Below are 22162 nucleotides of genomic sequence, written 5' to 3'. Positions count from 1 at the left end.
CAACTTTGCAATCTGAAATGTTTATGATGAATATAACATTGGAAACTCTTGATTTTAAGGCACATATTTAGAGAAACAAAATATGTATGAATTGTAACATGATCAAATATATAAGGTGAGACATACATAATATCCCCATTTTCTGAAATATTGATGGCATGTGAAATTCTGATATGAAATATATGTATGTATAGATGTAAACTAGAGTTAACATGGTACTGGAGATTATTCAATTATAATGCATTTACATAGAGATATTAAGCACATATAAATTATAATATGATTAAGTAGCCAATGTTAGATAAATGTATCTTGTGGCTTTGTTCATGATGGTAAAACATTGATATTCTGAGATATAATTGGTTATCCAAGGATGTGAGAGAAATAATCATTAAAAATCAATTATTAGAATTATTGTAACCTTAGGATGGTTTATATTTGAATCAATTCTTTAAGAGCAATAAGGTTGATGCAGTCAGATTTATATAATGGATAATACTGTATGGAAATGCCTCCACCCTGCCTATATGGGGGGTTTTGTTTTGTTTTTGTCTTTTATTCTATTTTTATGGCTTTTGTTTGTTTTGTGTGTTTTTGTTTAGTTTTGTAGGTTTATATGTGTAATAAAAAAATAATATATATTTAAAAAAAAACACGCAAGACTCAAGCTCAGATCCCTTCAGGCGTGGTACCTCACCCAATTTGACCCGCTGGCAGACGACCAATCGAAAAAACTGCAAGTAACACCAGAACTCTCGTATCAACTCACCTGGTGGACCACAACGTCCAATCTCCTTGTTGGTTGCCTGTTCCGACCTCTTCAACCGACAGTACAAATAACTATGGACGCCAGTCCCTCTGGATGGGGCGTTCATTGCCTGCAATACAAAGTTCACGGACTTTGGATGAGATGGGAATCAACATTGCATATAAATCACTTGGAACTCATGGCAATCATAAGAGCTTTCCAACCACTTATACGAGGCCGAGTTGTCCAATTGGTGACAGACAACAGCACCGCCCTTTTCTATGTCAACAAACAGGGTGGCGCACACGCTTCATCCCTCCTCTACCTAGCAGTCGACCTCTGGGAATGGTGCTGCCAGCATCACGTTTTTCCAATAGCAGTGTACATCTCCACGGAGTAGAACTATCTAGCAGACTATCTGAGTTGCCTCACATTGAGGTCACACAAGGGGCCCCTCAAAACCTCCATCTTCCACCTCCTCTGCCGCCCTTGGGGAATGCCAGACATCGATGCCTTTGCCTCAAGATCGAACACAAAATTGCACTCGAGCTGGGGCCGATGCTGATTCCATCGGAGATGCATTCATGATCAACTGGTTGAGGGGATTCCTTTATCTATTTCCCCCAATTCCACTAGTACAACGAACAGTAATTTGAATCCATCATTTCCATTCCGATGCGATCTTGATAGCCCCCTGGTGGCTGAGACAACCATGGTTCCCTTACCTCTGATTGATTTCGACGGACACATTCCAACTCCCACTGCTCCCCAATCTTCTGACACTGAAGGAAGGAATGGTCTACTACCCGGACCTATCCTCACTTCACTTGACAGCTTGGAGGATACTCCCAACCTTTGGTCAGTCTTAGATCGAGCTTGAAAGCCATCCACCAGACTCCTATATGAACATAAGTGGAAATCCTTCCTTAAATACGCAAGGGAAAACAACTTACCTGCCATACCTGTCTCCATCAAAACTTTACTCACTTACCTTCTTCATCTCTTCAGCTTGGGTTTATCTCTTCCAACTCTCAGAGTTTATATTGCAGCCATTGCAATATAAACCAGATGACTCCTTTTCTGCAAGACTTTTTTCTCATCCAGCTGTTAAAAAGTTTCTCAAAGGACTTAATAACACCTGCCCCTACCTCAATGTATTGCACCTCTCCACTGGACCACTGCACCAGCAGAGGGGAGTGCCAAAATCCAGGATTGGAGGGCGGGTAACTATTTCTGTATGGCGACTTATGGCTCGTGTGCCCACAGAGAGGGCTCTGTGTGCCAGCTGTGGCATAGGTTCACCATCCCTGCTCTAGACTGACAGAATGATGAACAAATGGATCCTGGATCAAATCAAACCCTGAGGCAAAAATGACGGAACTGCGGCTGTCCTACTTTGGGCTCATCATCAGAAGGCCAGATTTGCCGGAAAAGACAATACAGGGAAAGGTTGAAGGCATCGGGGGGAAACAGGTCGACCAAACACAAGATGGATTGGTTCCTGAAAGAATCCCCAGGCTTGAGTTTATGAGAGCTAAGCAGGGCTGCTGGGAGCAGGACATTTTGGAGATCACTTATTCATAAGTTGGAGATGACCTGATGGCATATAACAACAAGAACAACAGAAAAAAAGAAGCTTTTAAAATTTAAAATATAATATTGTAAGCAATGGAAGCTGAGGCTCCAGTACTTTGGCTATCTCATGAGAAAAGAAGACTCCTTGGAAAAGACATGATGTTGGGAAAGTGTGACAGCAAGAGGAGAAGGGGACGACCAAGGATGAGATGGCTGGACAGTGTCTGCGAATCAACCAATGTGAATTTGACACAACTCCGGGAGGCAGTGGAAGATAGGAGGGCCTGGCATGCTCTGGTCCATGGGGTCACGAAGAGTCGGACACGACCAAATGACGACGAAGCAATGGACAAATCTTTATTGCTAGTAAATTAGATATTAGTACCTGAAAAAAAGAAAGCTGCAAATATACAATAAAAGAACAAGTCTCATGGTATTTCAGGGTTGCTTGGAAAACTAGGTAGTAATTAACACAAGGAAGGAATCATGTCTTTTAGCTACCCTCTTTCTTGCCACACCCCGAATGCCACAGCCAGCTGCTGATTTTCACCCTTTGTTAAACCTTGTGTTTCTGAGAAAGTCCTTACGGGCATAATTCTATGCCCGCTTGGACTGTAAGTCCCACTGAACTCTATAGAACATGCTTCTTAATAGACATGCTTGGGCTGTCTACTTATCCATGGAGCCGGCCTTCTAATAGTACGCATTTTGCCCTTTCTCATCCTCTCCATCCACTTCAGTCCTTTTATTTTTTTATTTATTTTTGCTCTTCTAGTACTTTGTTTATCAAAGTGAGGAAACATTACAAAGTTTTTTAAAAAATTTGAAAATTGTTGTTTTCAAGTGAAAACATGCACACCTTCAGGAAGAAGCCCGCTATGAGACAGAGGATGGTTGTAGTGGTTTTGTCCTTTGAAGGGTGCGGATTTCTCCTGTCCAGCTAACAAACTTGCCCATTTTCTGCAAAAGTGATGACTAGAAACTTGGTCTTTCTAATTCTGGGTTTCCACCTTTCTCCCACTTTCTGGAACGGCACCTTAACTTGTTTACTTTAGCCATGAATAACAGCATCTCTTCCACTAGTATAACAGTATCCGAGCAATGACAAATAACGCTTTTCCTTCTTTTAGTGTAGGATTCCGTTTACCATTAAACAAAGTGAAGAGGCAGCCTCAGGAGGCAGCTTCTGCTCTTGTTAAAGAATTGTTAGGTATTTTATGTATTGTGACTGTATTTTTTTCTCAGCAGTATTGTGAGATTTTCTGCCTTGAGTGCCTAAACACCCTACCTTTAGGAGTAGAGGATGTCCATGTCCTGTTCCTGAAGCAAAAGAACATCTTGAACCAGCTCTGTTCAGGAGCAAGAAAGGATCATCACTAGCCTCTTGAGTGTAGCCCTAAAGGCATAAGTTGTGGTAGATTGGGGTCTTGAGCAGAGAGGCTCCTTGCCCTGCTATTTCAGGTTAAATTGTTTCTCCTTACTCAGACGACATCCTGCTCCTGGGGGGTAGGTATTGAGATGACACAGACTGAACATCATCAGAATAATTAGCAATAAAATAGTAGTAATAAGACTATTCACTTCTTTCATAGGATTTCTTCCTGCAGAACAAAGTCGGAATTATGTCTATGGAGAATTTTGTGGGAACCTGGGGAAAAATTACTGGACTTAATAAGGTTTCTTTGAGCAACTCCAGCAAGATGGGAAGCAAGACTTTTATGTGTAAAAGACAACTTCTTGCTTAAAGCTAGTTTATTTGTGCCTCCCCTCCTTTTGGGAATGGGAAACATAATAAAGGAAGTATCCCAATGAAAATTAATGAGGTAGGCCCCATGGTGCACAGGAATGCAGAAACACTGGGGAAATGAATAGATGGATGATACATCAAAGAGAGAGAAAAGACTGAGATGTGTCAACAAGGTAAAGAAAACATGGTCTGTAGATTTTTAATGCTAATACTTCATTATCTGCAAATGTGCATTATTCCCAAAACACACACTTTAATACTAGGATGACCAGCTGGAGGGGAGGAGATCCTCCATGTTTTGTATAGTCTTGCCATGTTCTGCCAAATCTCTGTGCAATTTGTGATCAACAAGAGAATCTGACCCCCAGGGGTTTTTTGAGGGGGGGGGTTGTCAATAGAAATAACAAAATGGCTTCCCACCAGGCTATTGAAATGAAAAAGTCTGAAGACAAGCAGGAGCATTTTAAAGGACTGTGAGATTGGTTTGATTCTGGCACTGTAAAAATACTTCTTAGCTCAGAATGTGCCTGGAGACACTCTTCCTTCATGCTAAGGGGTTGCCTTTTGCACCTGCTTTTGTTTTTTCCCTACAGTTATGCAAAAATTGCCTTTTGAAGGAGAAAAATAGAGAGGATAATTTCTCTAAATTTTTCCAGGATATGTTCTCCAGAGTTTCTTGCTTTTAGCAGTGTTTGTAGCATTGGTTGTTTCCTCCACCAAGAATATTTGTTGTTGTTTTTTAAAGAGAATTATATTTTGGAAATTTCTCTTGTAGATATATTTTGCTTTTACTGTTGTAATACAGTTCTGTCCCTGCAGGTTTTGTAACAATTCTGAAAGGAAAACATTATTCTTTTCATCTCCAGAAAGAATGAGAAGTTACTGCTGTGCAATACTTTGTCCTATGTTTCTCTTTATTCTTATTTTTTAAGAAGATGGCTTCCATTTTCATTATCTCATTTTCACAGCTTTTTAGAATTTCTTCTGGTAATTTTTTAATGGATTTTTTTTTTTTTTGCACAGCACTAAGTAGCTGAATTTTTGCTTACATTTTACAAACCTGAAGTCTTCTCAGACTTTAGAAGTTTGCTTTCAAAGTTTCATCCAGATTTCCTTTGTAGCTAAAGTCCATCAAGTGGTTTAAAATGTCCCTTCTACTTTTCGGCTGGAAATGAGTGCATGATGGCACTGATCATGAGATAGAAGTAAAAATAGAACAGTTCAGGAAACTATTTCGGCATTAACCAGGAACTTTTGCCTATTTTAGAAGTTGTTTTCTAATACCTGCCTTTAGTAAACCCACTTACAGAAATATTTTGCACTCTGTTGATATAGTCAGATGGTAGCAGCCAGATAAGGACAGAATGCCATTTTAAAACAAATTACAACGTTTAAAGATAAGAACATCTTTTAAGAAAAGCGAATTTATAGGTGACTGTGTATTTTACAATTTTTCCTCAGTTTGAGGGCTCAAAGATTGCCATTGTAGTTCTTTGTAAAAATTGAGTGTGATTTCAATTTGCCACCCTGTTGGTGCTGTTAGACCATTCATCAGCTGGAAGGAAAGCTTTTAATGAAGTTTCCCCACTGTTACTTGGCACTATGTAAGCAAAGGTTTAGACTTGTCTATCAAACTACATCCAGGTATAATGTCTTCATTTTGCTAGGCTTCAGAAACAGACATGCTGAGGAAGCAGTAAATAATTAAACTCTGCTAGAGAGGTAAGCAGCTGACTGAGTTAGCGAGAAACAGTTTAAGAATTAAAAACTCAATTTTGTACTCTTAGTTTCTAAAAGATTTTGGTAGTAGGTCAATATTCAATTTTCCAAGGGCAATCCACTGCAGAATACTTTGCGTTGTATATAAGCCTGTGTGCTCAGAGGGACTGTAGACTCAAAGAACAGCATGTTGATATCCTGTTGGTGCAGCATCATGACACATGATGTTACATATAATTTGCATTTTTGTGGTAGACCAGATACTGAACAACAGTTTTTAGATAATTTTCTCTCTATGCAATTTGGCTGTGAAAATGGTGCCATGAAACAGGGAGAAAAATGAATCTTATGCAGTGGAGTTAATTCAGAGCAAATTATGTGTCTTAGTGCCTTTTTAGGTCAGATGACACGTTAAAGGAAATGCATGTTTCCTGCTACAGGTGTGTTTTCCTTCCAGGTGTGTAAATCTTTCAAATTATTTCCTTGGGAAGTGAGACATGCAAGCGACACCCATGTTATCTACCACTGGCCAATCAGAAACAAAAAGCAAACTTTAAAAAATATAGATTGAGGCAAGATCCTATTGGAATAAACAGAGAATCTTTGACTTCTTGGGGCTCTGGTTTTAATGGCATGCTAACCATATCATCTGGTCTGACCCTACAGTGAGTAGAATGTGTAGCCCGATCCTTTTTGTGTCTAATTGAAAGTGAGTCCCAGTGAAGTTCCCGAAGAAATATCCCAAGTAAGTGTAATCTTCCTCATTGTTGTAGGGTATTTGACATGCAGTCACAGACATACCTAAATCTCACTGACATCCAAAGGAAACTGACATTTATTGTGGGAACTCTGATTCTCAGTCACCAGTTGTATTGGCTCTTGCCTTTCCATTGGACCATTTCAATGTGGAGAGGGCGGATTTGCTGCTTGGGTAACAGCCTATCTTCCATATTACTTTACCCAGGCTTCATGCTCTGGAGAGGACACTTCTCGATAAAGAGCACGTTACCATAGTCTCTCAAGACTGAAGGATGCCTATGATGATGATGAGTCAGATTTTTCCAAATTTATGTCCAGAATAATACTTGTTTCAAAAGAAATATTATAGCTGTACACAACAGTGGCTAGGAAGTGATTATAAAACGATAATTTTGTGCTGTCAAGTCAATTCTGACTTAATGGTGGATAAAATAAAATTTAAAAAATCAACAAATGAAAGAGTTTTTAGAAGATAACCTGTGCAGTTTCACCAGATTAATCCAGATTGATCAATCATGTACTCAGTTGAAAACAATCATCAGTGAAGAAACAAAAGACCTCTGGAGTCATAGAATGGTGCTGTAGAAACTTGATTTCACTGCAGTTGCTAGCCTGGAGTCCTACATCTAGGACAGGACAGTCATAAAATATAGGTATAAGAAGGGACTGAAAGCCGTAGAGCTTGGGGAAGGGTGGGGGTGGGTTGGTTTTTGGACTGCAACTTCCAGGATCTCTATCCAAATCTTATCTAGTCTAATTCCCTGGCATCAATCAAGGACTATCCAGCCAACACATTGACTTAATGTGTGCAGTTCCAACAACAGTCCGCCACACAGCGAGAGAAACAAGAGCCTCAGAGAAAGATTTTTCCACAGCATGTACATGCAGAATACTCAACAGGGGTTTTTAAATATAGTTACAAGAGAAAGTCCTTTTCCCAGATTTTGCTGCATACTGCTTTCCAAGTGCGATAATCTTCACGAGAAGCAACCGTCTCTCTTACATTCAACTTACATTCAACTGTTTTCTCCATTCCATTTTCTCTGCTGCTTTTCTCTTTATTTAAGCAAGAAGCTGAAAAACATAAGAGCCCTCCTGAATCAGATTGAAGGCCAATCCAGTGCATCATCCTGTTCCAACCAGCAGCCATCCAGATGCCCCTGGGAAGTTTTATGACATCACAGGGTCCTAAAGCCTAGGTGGGAATAGCGAAAATAAGAGGAAATGACAATACAAATGTCGATATATAGAGTCTCACACTTCTATCAAAATATCTTGGGTAAAGCTGTAGTTTAAGGTCAGGCCAATTACTATGGGTGTAGATGTCCTAAGGTTTAGCCCCCAGCATCTTAAGGCAAGGGTAGATAAGTCTGTTCGCATACAAATCTGGATAGCCACTGCTAGTCAGTTGACAGTATTGAGAATCATGTAGACTTGGTCTGACTCCATATGAGGGACTTTCATACAACTACACTGTCTGATGGCATTGTCATTTATTATAATGGCACCATTAATAATATACTTTTTCCTGAGGTGTTTGTGAAGCTGTGTGCAAATCATGCACAAAATTCCCCCTTGGATTACTTCCATGTATGTGTATAAATAACTGCAGAACTGTAAGAGTGATTGTTTATTATTTTTACTTTGATAATAACATCAGTGTAAAAAATTCTTTAGGATGCAACACAGGCATGGTTAAAACTAGCAGTTCTGAGAACATTGAGACTTTTGCTGGGTGTCGTTTGCAATGTGCTGTAATTTTGCTACCTTTGCTGAAGGAGAACATGGCACAACTCCCCTGCAAATGAATAACAGATTGAGGATTAAGCTAGAGTTGTTATTTTGGCAATGCTGTAGGTGTGCATGTATGTTTTGGTTCAGCAGTTGCCAGCAATGCTACAAATGAGGTTGGATTTCCTCTTCTGTTTTCAGTTTGGGTGCAGAAATGAATTCCAGTGTTCCCTGCATTTTCATTACATATTGGAGGTCTTTTCCTCCCTCAGTGTTGTTGGTGCCTGCTTAGATCCCAAGGGCTGTGATGTGCTAAGTCTCCTGAGTCTTTTCCATATTAATTACCATAGAGGAAATAGCCAGTTTTCTTTATGTAGCTTTAGTGCAGTGCTGTGTGTAGTGCTCCAGTTTAAGATATTTTAGGCATAGGTTATCCAACCTCCATTTCACTTAAGGTTCCTGCTATTGACACATAAGAAGAAATATTTGATGAACATCTGTAAGAGGTTCAAGCATATACCACGTTTCCCAAAAATAAGACAGAGTCTTGTATTAATTTTTCCTCCAAAATATGAATTGGGGCTTATTTTCAGGGGATTTTTTTTATGTACAACAATCGACCCTGTTTCCCTGAAAATAAGATCTAACCTGAAAATAAGCCCTAGTACGATTTTTCAGGATGCTCGTAATATAAGCCATATCCCAAAAATAAGCCCTAGTTATGTAAAAGCCTGCCCTCCACCACTGTGCAGCAACCAGAAGATGACATGACTGTTTTTGAAGAAACATAGATTGTTGTACATGAAAAAAATAAAACATCCCCTGAAAATAAGCCCTACTGCTTTTTTGGAGCAAAAATTAATATAAGACCCTGTTTTATTTTTGGGGAAACATGGTACCTTTATTCAAATACAGTCATGTCAACTTCTTCTGGTTGCTGCACAATGGTGGAGGGCAGGGTTTCACTTAGCTGGGGTTTATTTTTAGGGTAGGGCTTATATTATGAGCATCCTGAAAAATCATACTAAGGTTTATTTTCAGGTTAGGTCTCATTTTCAGGGAAACAGTGTAGTATGAAGCAAACAATTTATAAGATATTCTCAGCAACCTGAACCTGAATGTAGAAGTTCAGCTGAATGAAATTAGCCTTATTTCCTAATAAAATATTATAGACTTGCATTAGTAATATGTGTAATTTAGATAGCTGTAAAATATGCAGAGTTGACTAGTCAAGTTCATTAATCCACTTTTCATATTTTGGGCACTGTGGACCAGACTGAGTTGACTGGAAATCCGCTGTGGCTAGCATGGCATCTATCATAAGAAAAAAAAAATAAACAAATGCCAAATTAGTTTCACCCTTTTAAATTGACACATAACCATGACTCAACTTCAAATACATGTTTCACCAACTGTTGTCTTGGCAAGATCACTGTATGTCATATTTCAATGTGTGTTCTTTAAAATCCCATGTTCCGTGACCTGAGTGTATACATACCTATGTATATCCAGACCAAAAAAAACCCCCACAAAAACACTCCACACAACATTGTGACATCTTAAAGACTAATAACTGTACGTGATTCAAAGTGAGCTTTCATGAATACATCTGCTTTTTCAGACAAAATATATGTGAGACATAACATGTCAGAAGAAGTGGATGTATCCATGAAAAAACAAATTGAAAAATTACAGTTTTTCTTTAAGCTGCTACATTTTTGATTTGGTTTGGTTCATTATCTGAATATGCTCACTCAGACTAACATGGCTACCGTACTTATTTGAAAACCGTGTACACAAAAATAACAGAGCAAGTCCTTTTGCTGTGTCTCCCCTCTGGTACTAAAACAAACAAACAAACATTACAGCAAAGTATTTCCAAACAAGGTTTCTGGTAGTTCCTCTTGTATATTGAATCACAACAGAGTTACAAGGCATAGCTAGGCGCTCAGTGCTAAAACAGAGGTTCTTGTGTATGCTGAGACCGCTCATCTACAAAGCTAATGTGCCTGCTCTCCATAGAGCATTAAAAATGAATAGCTGACTTTCTTCTTAGAAGTAAATCAATACTTGAAATTCGATGCGTGTCATAAAAGACCTCAAGATTATTTATTTATTTATTATTAGATTTTTATCCCATCTTTGTGATAGAAAAGAGATTCAGTACTGTGACCTCAATCTTTGCTTGTTCATATCATCTTAAAATTATTTATTGTTGTAAATATCACTCATTTGTGTTTAGTAAATTATTCAGCTTGGCAAAAGATAATTCTGGAACAGATAGGAATACAGATTTTCAGCTGGCATCCAAGAGATGTTTTGGACTCTTGAACTCTGTTACTCTACATGGGGTGCAATATTGTTCTTAGTCACTGAGAACAGGATAGCCTCCTAAATGGATGGCATATTTGGCCATGCTTTCATGCTGGGGTTAGTTTTGAAGCCTACCTGCCTTCCCTTCTCATTTTTCAAGAGCTGCATAATCAGGCCTCAGCCTTGCTATATTCTCTTTCTCTGTATGTCTGTGTATTTCTTCCTCTCAATCTCTTTCTCTCTCAGTGGGCAGACAGCCCTTCACAAAATGTGCAACCTCTTTTACAGCAAGCAGTACCTGAAAAGTCAGTTTGCTGCACACTTAACAACTCTTTGAGCACCACACACAGCATACCCACTAGCTATGCTGCCTGTTGGATTCTGCAAATTGTGATTAAAAGTGTAACTGTTCTCATTTCTCATCATTCTCCATGAGGAGCAAACTTGTGCCTCCAGCTAAGAATTAAACTATCTCATCTTATGTGACTGCCACCACTACGTTTTCACTTTACAACTTATAATGTATTTTTATGGAAGTAGGTGGGGAATGTGTGGCTTTCCAAGTGTCATTGGACAGCAGGTTTCATCAGGCCTAGACGGCATAGCCCATAATGAATGGGGATGGAAACTGTAGCCTAGTAGCATCTCACTGTATTACAGCAGATACATGACATGAGGCCACTGCTTCAAGCATTCCTATAGCCCGGTTTTTGTTTACTGGCTGTTGTTTGGACAAGACAAGGGAAACACCGAATGTGATGGAATATCACTTTACAGCAAGCATACCGTATTTTTCTGTGTATAAGATGCTACTTTTCCCCAAAATTGTTAGACTAAAAATTGAAGGTTGTGTTATACTGTACATGGAAATAAGCCAAGGAGAAAACTGCACAGTTGCAAAATTGCACAAGTCTCTGCAAACAGGCTTCCTCCAATCACAGCCCTTATATAAATGACGTAAGCTGATGCGGAGGAGAGTGTGTAGGCTAGCGATGGTGAACCTATGGCACGCAAGCCCCAGCTGGCATGCAGAGTCCTCTGTGAGCACACGAGCCATGTAGATGCTGCTGCCCATACCAGTCCGGTGTAGGGTGCGGCTCCACTCGCTGCTGGGGCTCAGTTCAAGCTCACGCTGCTGCCGTGTCCCCTGCCCAAAAGGAGCCCACGAGTGGTGCTGGAGGCAGTAATCAGGTGGCAACAGCAGCAGCAAGAGGAGGCAAAGGAGGAGGAGTTGCAACCAGCTGCCTCTCGGCGCAAAATTGCTTCTGCTCATTGACTGCGACTCCAGCGCCGCAGAAGAGCAAGCAAGCAAGCAGAGCTCAGCACAGTGCAGGAAGCCTGGGCAAAGGCCCTGCTTATTTTGGGGAGAGAGGAGAAAAAGTGGCCCCTGGCCGTCCTCCGGAGGATGCGCCGGCCTGGAGGGTGTCTGCTCATTTGGGCACTCGGGCTCAAAAAGGTTTGACATCACGGGTGTAGGCAGTGAAAGGCAAAGATCACTGAGATGTCAGAAAATGTAAATGTCTTACTCTGCAAAAGTCAGACTGAATGTAATCAGTTATGCAAACAAGGCTGAATGAAGTGATTTGCTCAGCTAAGTGTGATGCATAATATAGTAATGGTATGTAAATGTTGCCTAATTACTAAAAATGTGTTCCTTTCTAATGTTTAAAATATTGATTTCTGAATTTTGGGTTGGAGAATTAGGGAGGGTCTTATACATGGGGGCATCTTATACATAGAAAAATATGTTATTGAGAGATGTGGATTAAATGTAGGCCCAGTTCAGGTGGTACCTACATGTGGAATCTTACATGGTGAAGCATTGGCTATAGGCCTGCCACTGGCTTAAGATGCTTTTGTAAACAACGATATTCTGGAATGATTGTTAGAGGCTAATATGATTAAAGCATGGATTCTGCTTACACATGAGTAACACACAAATAAGGCTGTAGTTTAATCCTGAATTCCTCTTCAGATATTGATATTGCAGTCTGGTTACTACTGCAAAACTTTCCCTGGCAAAAGTAATAACCCAGTTAATGTATATATTTTCCCCACCAATGTCATATTTTCTTCTTTCTTTCCTTGATGTTAGTCCCCTATGATGGGGACATAGCTTACATGATATAGGACAGTGAGGTGATCAGAACATTAATTCTGTATGAATAGGGTTTGGGAGCCAATTAAATCTAAACATCATTCATTCTGCCAGTTGTAGCGCAAAGGTAAATGTGTGGATTAAGTTGTGATCGACTGTTGCAGTGAAACCATAGATGAATGGCTTAACTGTGGATTTGCTTTGAATCATTTTCCTGTTTCTGTTAATTGATTCCTCCACCCCCATATTTCTGGAAGGATTTAACTTTCAAGTGTTCAAACTGCATGTGTCAGCAGTGATGTTTTAGAGTTGTTCATAAAATCTTTCAAATAAAAGTGTTACTGATGTATGCCTCACACATTCACATTCTAGCATATTAATAAGCTCGAATAACCTAGAAAAATGCAGACTAGCTCGCTAAGATCACTGTTCTGGAGATAAATTGTTCAAGCACATTTGAAATTACTAGGAAGAGGAGGAGGAGAGAAAGACCCATAGATGCCAATCTCATAATGGCCAAAATCCTGTTGCTTTAGCGTAATCTGAATTGTAACTTTTTGTCTGTTCCTCCCTGGGCAACAAAATGTCCCTGTTGTGATACTCTGGGCATGCACATATGCACACTACCCAGTGTGTCCATGTCCCTTTGAGAATCATGGCAAAGATGGTCTGTTTATTGGGGGGAAATTGACTGAAAGTTACTGTTTGGCTTATGCTGAGCAACAGGATTTCAGCCAGTGCTTTTCTTTGTTTATTTATTTAAACATTTATAGCCCATCCTATTATATCAGTCTGTGGTACAGCTGCATTAAAATCTTCAGTGGCCCTGCTCCATTTGCCTCTGGCTGCTGATGTCACTTATGTGACATCAAGAAACAGGGTCTTCTTAGTGGTGATGCCTCAACTCTCTGTCAACAGACCAATATAGGTTTCAATAAAAACGCACATTAAAAATCCAGATTCATAGAAATAAGGTCATGAAAATACTAATAAATAAATATATGTAAAAGATCAGGCAGTCATATGTTGTCTAGTGAGAATGGCCAAATTCAAAAACATTTCCACTTGTTCTGGCGTGACTTTGCCTCTGTCTCTTTGCTGGGATCCCTCCCTGAAGACTTTTTTAAAAATAAAATCTTAAAATGTTGATCTTTGTTGTTGCTTTCAGTATCTAATTTTGCTGTTCTCTTTGATTCCTGCTGCTGATTGCATCTGCCAGTGTGTTTAAGGTTTTCTGATGACCTTGTGTGTTAATGCTTATTATGGGTAAAGTTGTTCTGCACCAGAGTGAGAAAGGGGGGATCTACATTCCCCATATATGGCAGGTTTGGAAGTGCACATAGCAAGAAATGATCAGCCTACAGTTCTTTAAAAAGGATTAAAATTAATTTCTTTGTAACCATATTAGCAATCTTGGCACCTGATAGAATAAACGAATCTGCTCTCTTATGTGTTCAGGTTTATTTCTTTGCTCCGCTCCTTGAGCAAATTCCTTAATGATCATAACTAAACAGGAAAATGGCTTAATTATAAGCCTGCCTAAGGGCAGTGGATAAGTGCCCATGGTTGTCAGCTTTTGTCTTAGTCCCTGTGGGCAAGCTTCACCTGTTCCTTTCTGCAGAGCAAACTGCTGTGAGAGAAATGAAAAAGGCTGGACCATTCCTACCACCACCACCAAGTCATTTACTAACCTTAAGATTTATTGCAAGATGACCCTTTCCTTCACAAATTATATTGTGGGTTTGAGAACAAACAGTTGTTGCATATAGTGCAACGTAATATGGCACTGTTTTGTAGTGGTTAGATAGTTGAGTTAGAACTTGGGACATTCTTGTCCCTACTGTAGCATGAAACCACAGAGTCATAGAATCATAGAATAAGGGAGTTGGAAGGGGCCTATGAAGGCCATATATTCCAAAATCCTTCTTACATATAGTATTGCTTTGCCAAGTGTCCCCCATCTTGTAACTTTGCCTTTGGTTTCTTTTTCCCATGCGTAGACTTTTGTATTTATCCCTGTTAAGTGTCATTTGGTTGTTTTTAGTCCAATGTTCAAGCCTATAAAGATATTTTTGAATTTTGTTTCTATCTTCCAGGATATTGGCTATTCCACCACAAATCATCCACAAATTTGATAAGCATCTTATTGTCCAGGTCATTAATAAAAATGTTGAAGATCATTGGGCTCAGAACTGAGCCTTGTGGTGCCCCATTTGTTACCTTGCATACCAATAAAAAGAAAAATTAGAATTTCTAAAGGTTCTTTATGACTGGAAGAATAAAAATGTTATGGGACACATGTCATCAGTTAAGATTTTGCAGAGGGACTGCCATAAAAAGACTTTTTTCTGTGCTTACCATTGTTCCAACACAGAAGGTGGGGGCAGAGGAGATCTGCAGATGATGATCTCGGTGAGTATGTGGATCAGTCTAGGAGAAGGTGGCCCAGTAAACGTCTGGACGTCATATTGCAGAGCATGTTTTTTGTGGATGTTATTACATTTTCCATACTAACAGCAGAACAATTGATTTTGTGGCTGCACTGGCAATCTCTCAGCAATAGCTTACAGGTTTTCCATTGGCAAGAGTAAATAAAATATAGTAAAACTGTCCTTTGACAAACAGGTTTGTACAGTAATTGACATCGAAAAGCTAAAGTAACTCCTGTATGGATCCCAAAATGTGTAGGGCTTTAAAATGTTGAGATAGCATTTTAAATAACTTTACCGATGCTTAAAGGCTTATATTTTCACCCACAGTTTGTTTGCCTATACAGTATATTTCCTGGTTTCTAATGTAATGCTTTCTATCTTGATGCTCCATTTTAGGGGCCTGGTGTTCGTTGCTCACGGTGCTGGAGAACACTGCTGTCGCTATGATGAACTGGCCCAGATGTTGACAGGAATCAACTTTTTTGTGTTTGCTCATGACCACGGTGAGTGCCATTTAAAAGAACAACGTGGAGTTGAAGGTTCTTAAGTGCTTAGAAATGAGGAGAGAAAATTTCATTCTGGGATATGGCAGAACAACTGGCGTACAGTATTTCTGCCCATCTGTTTTATCTGGATGAACTATTATATGCCTAGTGAGTGTGTGTTAAAGACTTGCTTCTATTCAGAATCCTGAGATTAAAAATAACAAGAATTTATTGGAATATTGTTTATAAGGTGTAAGCTTGATATTAATCATGTTGGTGGTAGAGTAGCAGTACAGTGGCGCCTTGACTTATGACCTTAATCCGTTCCAGAATGATGGTCGTAACTCGAAATGGTCATAAGTCGAAGCACCATTTCCTATGGGAATGCATTGGAACGTGATTAATCTGTTCTGGCTGGAAAAAAATTACAAAAAACCCCCAAAAAACACTGTAAGCCCCATCAGAACGCATTGGGGACAGAAAAAAAAATAGAAAAAAATAACCAAAAACCAAAAAAACAATGCAAGCCCTTGAATGCATCAGGGCTGAAAAACAAACACACCAAAAAACAAAAAAAAGATGCAAGCCCCATCAGAACGCACTGAGGCCGAAAACGCGTGCACACACGCACAAACACACATGCAAGCCCTATTGGAATGCGCTGGGGCTGGAAAAAAATCACAAAAAATAACATAGCAAGCCCCATCGGAAGGCACTGGGGAAAAACAAACACACACACACACACAAACACACCAAAATATCACAGCACAGAAACATAACCCCCTGAGCCCGAGCCCACCCTGCAAAACCCTGTAAATGTACTTACTCAGAAGCAGAAAGCAGCACCAGACAGTCCAAAGCCTCCTCTGTCCACTCACTCTACCGTTGGGGTGAAAGAGCTACAAAGAAACAGCCTCTTCGCCGACCAACGATTAGTAGATTTGAATACCCCACCTTTTTTCCTGTTGTAACTGGAAGCTCTGGCTGCAAGTCAAAGCAAAATTTTGTGGCTGGAGCTGGTCGTAACTCGAAATGATTGTAAGTCGGGATGGTCGTAAGTTGAGGCACCACTGTACCTTGCTTGAGAAAGAAATTTTAGATGGTGAGAAATGTGGTTCTTCAAGCTTAGATGTCAAGTGTGTGCTTCATTTACATATGAATTTTGACCTTCATTAGTTCGTGATTGCTGCATCATCGATCTAGATGTTTGGGGATTGCTGGTAACCTTTGATAGGGAAATGGTTTGCACAGTGACATATGGAGAATTCTGTCAGATCAAGGCCCCAGGTCCATCAAGCCCCACAACTTGTTTCACACAAGTTGTCAGGCAAATGAACTGTGGCATCTTGTCAGCTGACATTAAGAAGCATACTCACCATGAACTGAGACTGTCTGTAAAGCCATCACTGACCAACATATTCTCCATGAAACAGACCTGCCCTTGCCATGGGAAGACATTGTAGCTGCCAGTTGCCTTCAAGTCTTTCTGAGAAGAACAGCAGCAATAATAACATTGAAAATTTAAAGGGATTTCCCCCTGTATTTAAAGGGATTTTGTCTGAGAAAAAATAAAAAACTGCATCACCACTTTTAGCTGTTTCCTTTTTTCCCTCCCAGTTAGCAGGAGTTTAATGGATTTTTCTTCCATACACTGATGCTTAATTCTTTCCAAAGACAGAACAGAATTCTTCTATTTGACTTTATTTTAAAAAGCAACTGAAAGCAAATTAGAGACAATACCCATAAGCACGTTCTTCCTCTCCTGTATCTACACTTTCTCGCTTGTACATAAATTGTTTCGCCCTCCAGCTCTGCCAGCAAAAAGCAAATCATTGATCTGGGAAAACTCTCAGCTGTTCCATGAAGTTTAAGAAAGACACATGGATTACTGCACTCCAAAATCCCATCTTTCCAGGAAACCCCAATTATTTCATTAGACTGTCTTAGGCAGGAGACTTGCAGTTTGAGCAATTAAATTCATAATTCCCTTTAATGACCATCTGGGAGTGTACACTTGAGCTATATCCAGGCTGTATCTTTCCAACCCCCTCCTCTATTGTTAATGGCACTTAATCACTGCTATTATGCTTCAGATGGTATACATGTTCTGTTTCCTGAACTGTCAGAAATGTACAGGCATAAATGTCTTCTGAAGGCTTTCTTACTGTGTGTCTCTCCTTTGAGTCTCATTAGAGCAAACTGCTAGTCAGGAAAATTACATTGTAGAAGTCTGAAACTGCAGGTTCAAATTTAGCTCAACTAATGGCCAGAAATTTGATTGGGTTTTGGCAGACGGGCATTGGTGTTCATTGAAAGAATTTTTAAGCTGTCATTAAAAATATTTAATGAATTATACAAAATGATTGATCAATCAATCCAAGAACTTATCAAGCCCAGGAGGATCAGGAAAAAAAAATCTACGGTCAGTGACAGTGGACCAGACTACACATTCAGTGTCTTCCGATACTCCAGATACTCTTATTTTAACTTAAGAAAATAAATAAGTGAATATTTTGCTTGCAGTCTTAGCCTTGTCATTTCATTCTTGATATATATTGTAAATAAAGAAGTCTTCTGTTAATTATATTTTACTGTTTCATTCAAACCCAGGAAGTTATGGTTTTCTTCTTGAAAACAAACCATGATATTGAACAATGATTTGAAGATGGATGAGTATCCTGGTTTGTTTTAAAGCCAATAAGAATAGTTTCGTAACAAAACTGGTTGGAACAAAATAGGAAATTAGTAGGTTTCCTGGTTTGTTTGCTTGGCTCATGCTAAGAGGGTTCATATATAGGCAAAACGTTTGTTCATATCTTGGTTAGTTAAGCTGAGTTATGTTCATCCAGGCTATCTGATCATCTTGAAAGTCTCTTTAATTTATAAGGTTAGTTTTTCTCTTTAGAAAAAGAACATCTAAGGGGATGCTAATCTGGATTGAGATTACAGTGTGGGTGGCAGAGGGATTAACCCTTGCTGCCACTGTTTTCCTGCAAGTAGACATCTTGAGGTGTGCTTTTCAAAGGGACAACAACAAAGCAGAAGAACTAAATATCCTTTCTGCCATGTTCTGATTCCATTGTGTATCGGGACCCTGACTAGGACTCTTTTATACATGAATCCACATGAGAATTCTGTTATATACCTAAATATTATGACTATGAGTGATTTTTTCCCTGCTGATTAATGATTTTTGTATTGTTTGTTCTTCCTTGTTGGTTGTATTTTACAGTTTTATTTCCAAAATAAAATGCCATTAAAAATTCATATTACTGTAACCTGTACTTTGACACTGCACTGCTCACTATCTTCAGTTCATGAAAGGAGATTCCTCCAATATATTTATTTATTTATTTATTTATTGGACTTATATACCGCCCCCTAGCGCTACAAGCACTCTCCGGGCGGTTTACAATTTTAATTATAAAGGCTACACATTGCCCCCCCAGCAAGCTGGGTACTCATTTTACCGACCTCGGAAGGATGGAAGGCTGAGTCAACCTTGAGCCGGCTACCTGGGATTTGAACCCCAGGTCGTGAGCACAGTTTTAGCTGCAGTACAGCGTTTTAACCACTGCGCCACGAGGAATCTCGATTTAATGAATGCAAAGATATCTGGCCTAATATGCCAAGAGCTGAAAATAACCACCTGTCAGCTACTGTCCTCATTTTTCTGAGGCTAGCTCATTGTATGTCCACACTGACACCATAATATTGAACTGTTTCACATGTTGAGGAAATATGAAATATCTCTTCCCAGCTCAAAGTATTTAGTAGGTGTATTCGCGAAGGCTTTCACGGCCGGGATCTAATGGTTGTTGTGGGTTTTTCGGGCTCCTTGGCCGTGTTCTGAAGGTTGTTCTTCCTAACTGTTACATACAGCACTGATGTTACCTGTCTGTCATGGGTTTGGAGGGAAAGTTCCATCCTATGGGGAGTGGAAGGCGGGACATCAGGAGGAGGGGCTGTACTGTATATATATGTGAAGCCTGTGAGAAGAAGCTGGAGAAGAGCTGAGAGAAGAAGCTTGAGTGGGAGTCTGTGTGTCAGACAGGGTACTACTGTGTGTCAGTCAGTACCTACCTGATAGGTTCAGGTGTCTGAATGGGTAGCCAGAACTGATAGGTTCAGGGTCTGTGCTTCAAGTTAAAAGTGTTCTGTGTGAACCAAACTGGTGTATGTATGATTGAGACTAAGCCACGTTACTGTATCTTATTCACTTGATCATTTTATTTTCCCTGTGTGTCATTTAAATAAACCTTATTCCTTTATTTGTTAAAAATCCATTCCTGGTCTGTGTGACTCCTTACAGGGAATGGTTGGTGGCAGCTTAGTGAAACTGTGGCATATCCCGGTAGGTCTGGGTTTGTCACATTGATTGGTGTCCAGCGTGTGGGATACGACTGGTCCAGTTGTCCAGTGGTCCAGCAAAGCCTTGGCAAGTGTGCCCAGAGCAAGGGGGGTCTAGTCAGGGACAATCTGAGGGCACGTAGGTAATCTTCTAGGCGTACCTCACGGGGAGGTGCGCTAGTGGAAGAACGTGCCAACTGGGGACTAGATTAGGGAGCTCTGAGGCAACCTGTTTTGGCGGGGAAAAAAGCTGAGGCAAAGCTGAGTGAAATAGCAGTGATCTAGCTTGTCTGCTGAGAGGCCTAGCAGGGGGGGTTGGACTCCGGCTGGCAACAGTTGCAAGTTAGTGCTGAAGAACAGCAGCAATCTATAGAAGGCTGGTTCTGAGGCAAAAGAGAGAGAGAGAGAGAGAGAGAAAGTGGTCGCTTTATTTTGAGGCTTGACTTTTGAAAGCAGCCTGTTCTGGGGGGGATTATGCCCTTGACTCGAAGCCAAATGGCAGAAATGGGTGAAGTGAAAGACCCCCAGGTAGACCAAGGTTCTGAGGATGAATTTGGCTCAGTGCAGGGTGACAGCACGGGAGAGCAGAACCCAGAACTCAGGAAAATGCTCATAGCCCAACAGCATGAACTGAGGGTGAGGGAGATGGAGCAAAGGGAAAGGGAGAAACAACGACAATTTGAATGGGAGAGAGAGAAAATTGCTCTGGAAAAAGAAAGGATGGCATTTGAGTTACGAAAATTGGAACTGATGAATCAGAACAATAATAACAATAGAGATTCTGAGGGGGGCCAATTGTCTAAGACTGACCTGAAGAAATTCCCTGTATACCACAAGGGAGATTGCCCTGAGGTGTTCTTTTCCCTAGTGGAAAGAGCGTTTGTGGACTTCTCAGTAAGGGAAACTGAGAAGATGACCATTATGCGATCTTTAATCAGTGGCAGCCTGGCAGAAGTCTATGCAGAGATGCCAGAGGAACTGCTAAAAGATTTCGCAGAGTTTAAAAAACTGGTGTTTGCCAGACATGGGATAAATGCGGAACAGCTGAGGCAAAGATTCAGGTCACTCACCAAGAAACCAGAGCAGACTTTTACCCAAGTGGGGGCCCAATTGGTGAGGCTGCTAGAGAAATGGCTATCTCAGGAGGGGACAGAGACCTTTCAGCAGCTCAAAGACTTGATAGCGCTGGAACAGTTCTATTCAGTCCTGCATGGGGAACTGAAGTTCCAGGTGAGGGAAAGGAAACCGAAATCTGTGGCAGAAGCAGCGGAGATCGCAGATTTTATTTCCCAAATAAGGAAGCCCTTAGGTGAGGGGAAATCGATAGGTAAACCGAAAGAAACCTACAGCAAGTACTCTCAGGGACCAGGAAGAAACCAGCAAGGGGGAGGGACCCATGGTGAAGGGAAGCCCTCAGACATGAAACCAAGACCTCAGATTTTGGAGGGAAAACCAAAACAAGATGAGAAAGACTCAAAATATAGCAGAAAATGTTATTTCTGTCAGGGAAAGGGCCATCTAATCTCAGAGTGTGAGAAATTAAAGCAGCTAAAAGGAAATGTGCCTCATGATTCGAGTGGAACCAAGCCAAAAGCTGTGTTCTGTGTCCAGAAAGAGCAAAGCTCCTTGCCACAAAGGGAGCCTGTTGCCATGGCTACTCAAGCTGGAACAGTGACATCTGCTGATCAGGCTGAGGAAAATGGTCCTCTTGTGGAGGTCAAGCGCTGCTTGCTTGTGAGAACAGATTCTCAGTTGTTTGAAACAGCAGGGGTGGACGTAGGAATACTTGACCATAGGTATCGGGGGTTAAGGGATACTTGTTCCCAGGTGACCCTGTGCCATCCAGATATTATTCCTAGGGAGTATATAATCCCGAATGAGAGCATAAAGGTGGCAGGGATTGAGGGACAGGTGATCTCGCTGCCAGTAGCTGAGGTACCTATGAACTTTCAAGGCTGGAGGGGAGTTTGGCGGCTAGCGATTTCATCGACTCTGCCAGCAGCCGTGCTCGTGGGAAATGACCTGGCTGAACATGTGAAACGGGTGCTAGTGATTACACGTTCACAAGCCACCACGGGGACAGTTCCGGGGGGTAATGATGAGCCCGAGACGGAAGCAGGTGAAGGGAGTTCTGAAGCTGTGGTGGAAACCTTAACCACAGACAGCCGATTTGGCCAAGAGCAAAAGGCAGACGCCACTCTCCAA

General features: G+C 40.6%; 2 protein-coding genes across 9 annotated transcripts in view; both read left to right on the top strand.

Annotated features, from left to right (window-relative positions):
* MGLL (monoglyceride lipase) overlaps positions 1-22162 on the top strand; it is a 282792-nt gene that overhangs the window by 169655 nt on the left and 90975 nt on the right. For all 8 annotated transcript variants that reach the window (XM_072989545.2, XM_078385255.1, XM_072989547.2 and 5 more), the window contains one exon: positions 15519-15625. In XM_072989545.2, coding sequence (XP_072845646.2) covers positions 15519-15625 — 107 coding nt within the window. The remainder of the gene's footprint in view (positions 1-15518; positions 15626-22162) is intronic.
* The window catches only part of LOC144586942 (uncharacterized), a 269494-nt gene that overhangs the window by 241025 nt on the left and 6307 nt on the right, over positions 1-22162 (top strand). The window contains exon 2 of the mRNA XM_078386116.1: positions 20373-21533. Within this exon, the coding sequence (XP_078242242.1) occupies positions 20432-21533 (1102 nt within the window). The 5' untranslated portion in view covers positions 20373-20431. The remainder of the gene's footprint in view (positions 1-20372; positions 21534-22162) is intronic.

This window comes from Pogona vitticeps, chromosome 2 (genome assembly GCF_051106095.1).
Source record: "Pogona vitticeps strain Pit_001003342236 chromosome 2, PviZW2.1, whole genome shotgun sequence".
Taxonomy (NCBI): domain Eukaryota; kingdom Metazoa; phylum Chordata; class Lepidosauria; order Squamata; family Agamidae; genus Pogona; species Pogona vitticeps.
Note: the sequence above shows the minus strand (reverse complement) of the source record. Positions and strands in the feature narration are given on the sequence as shown.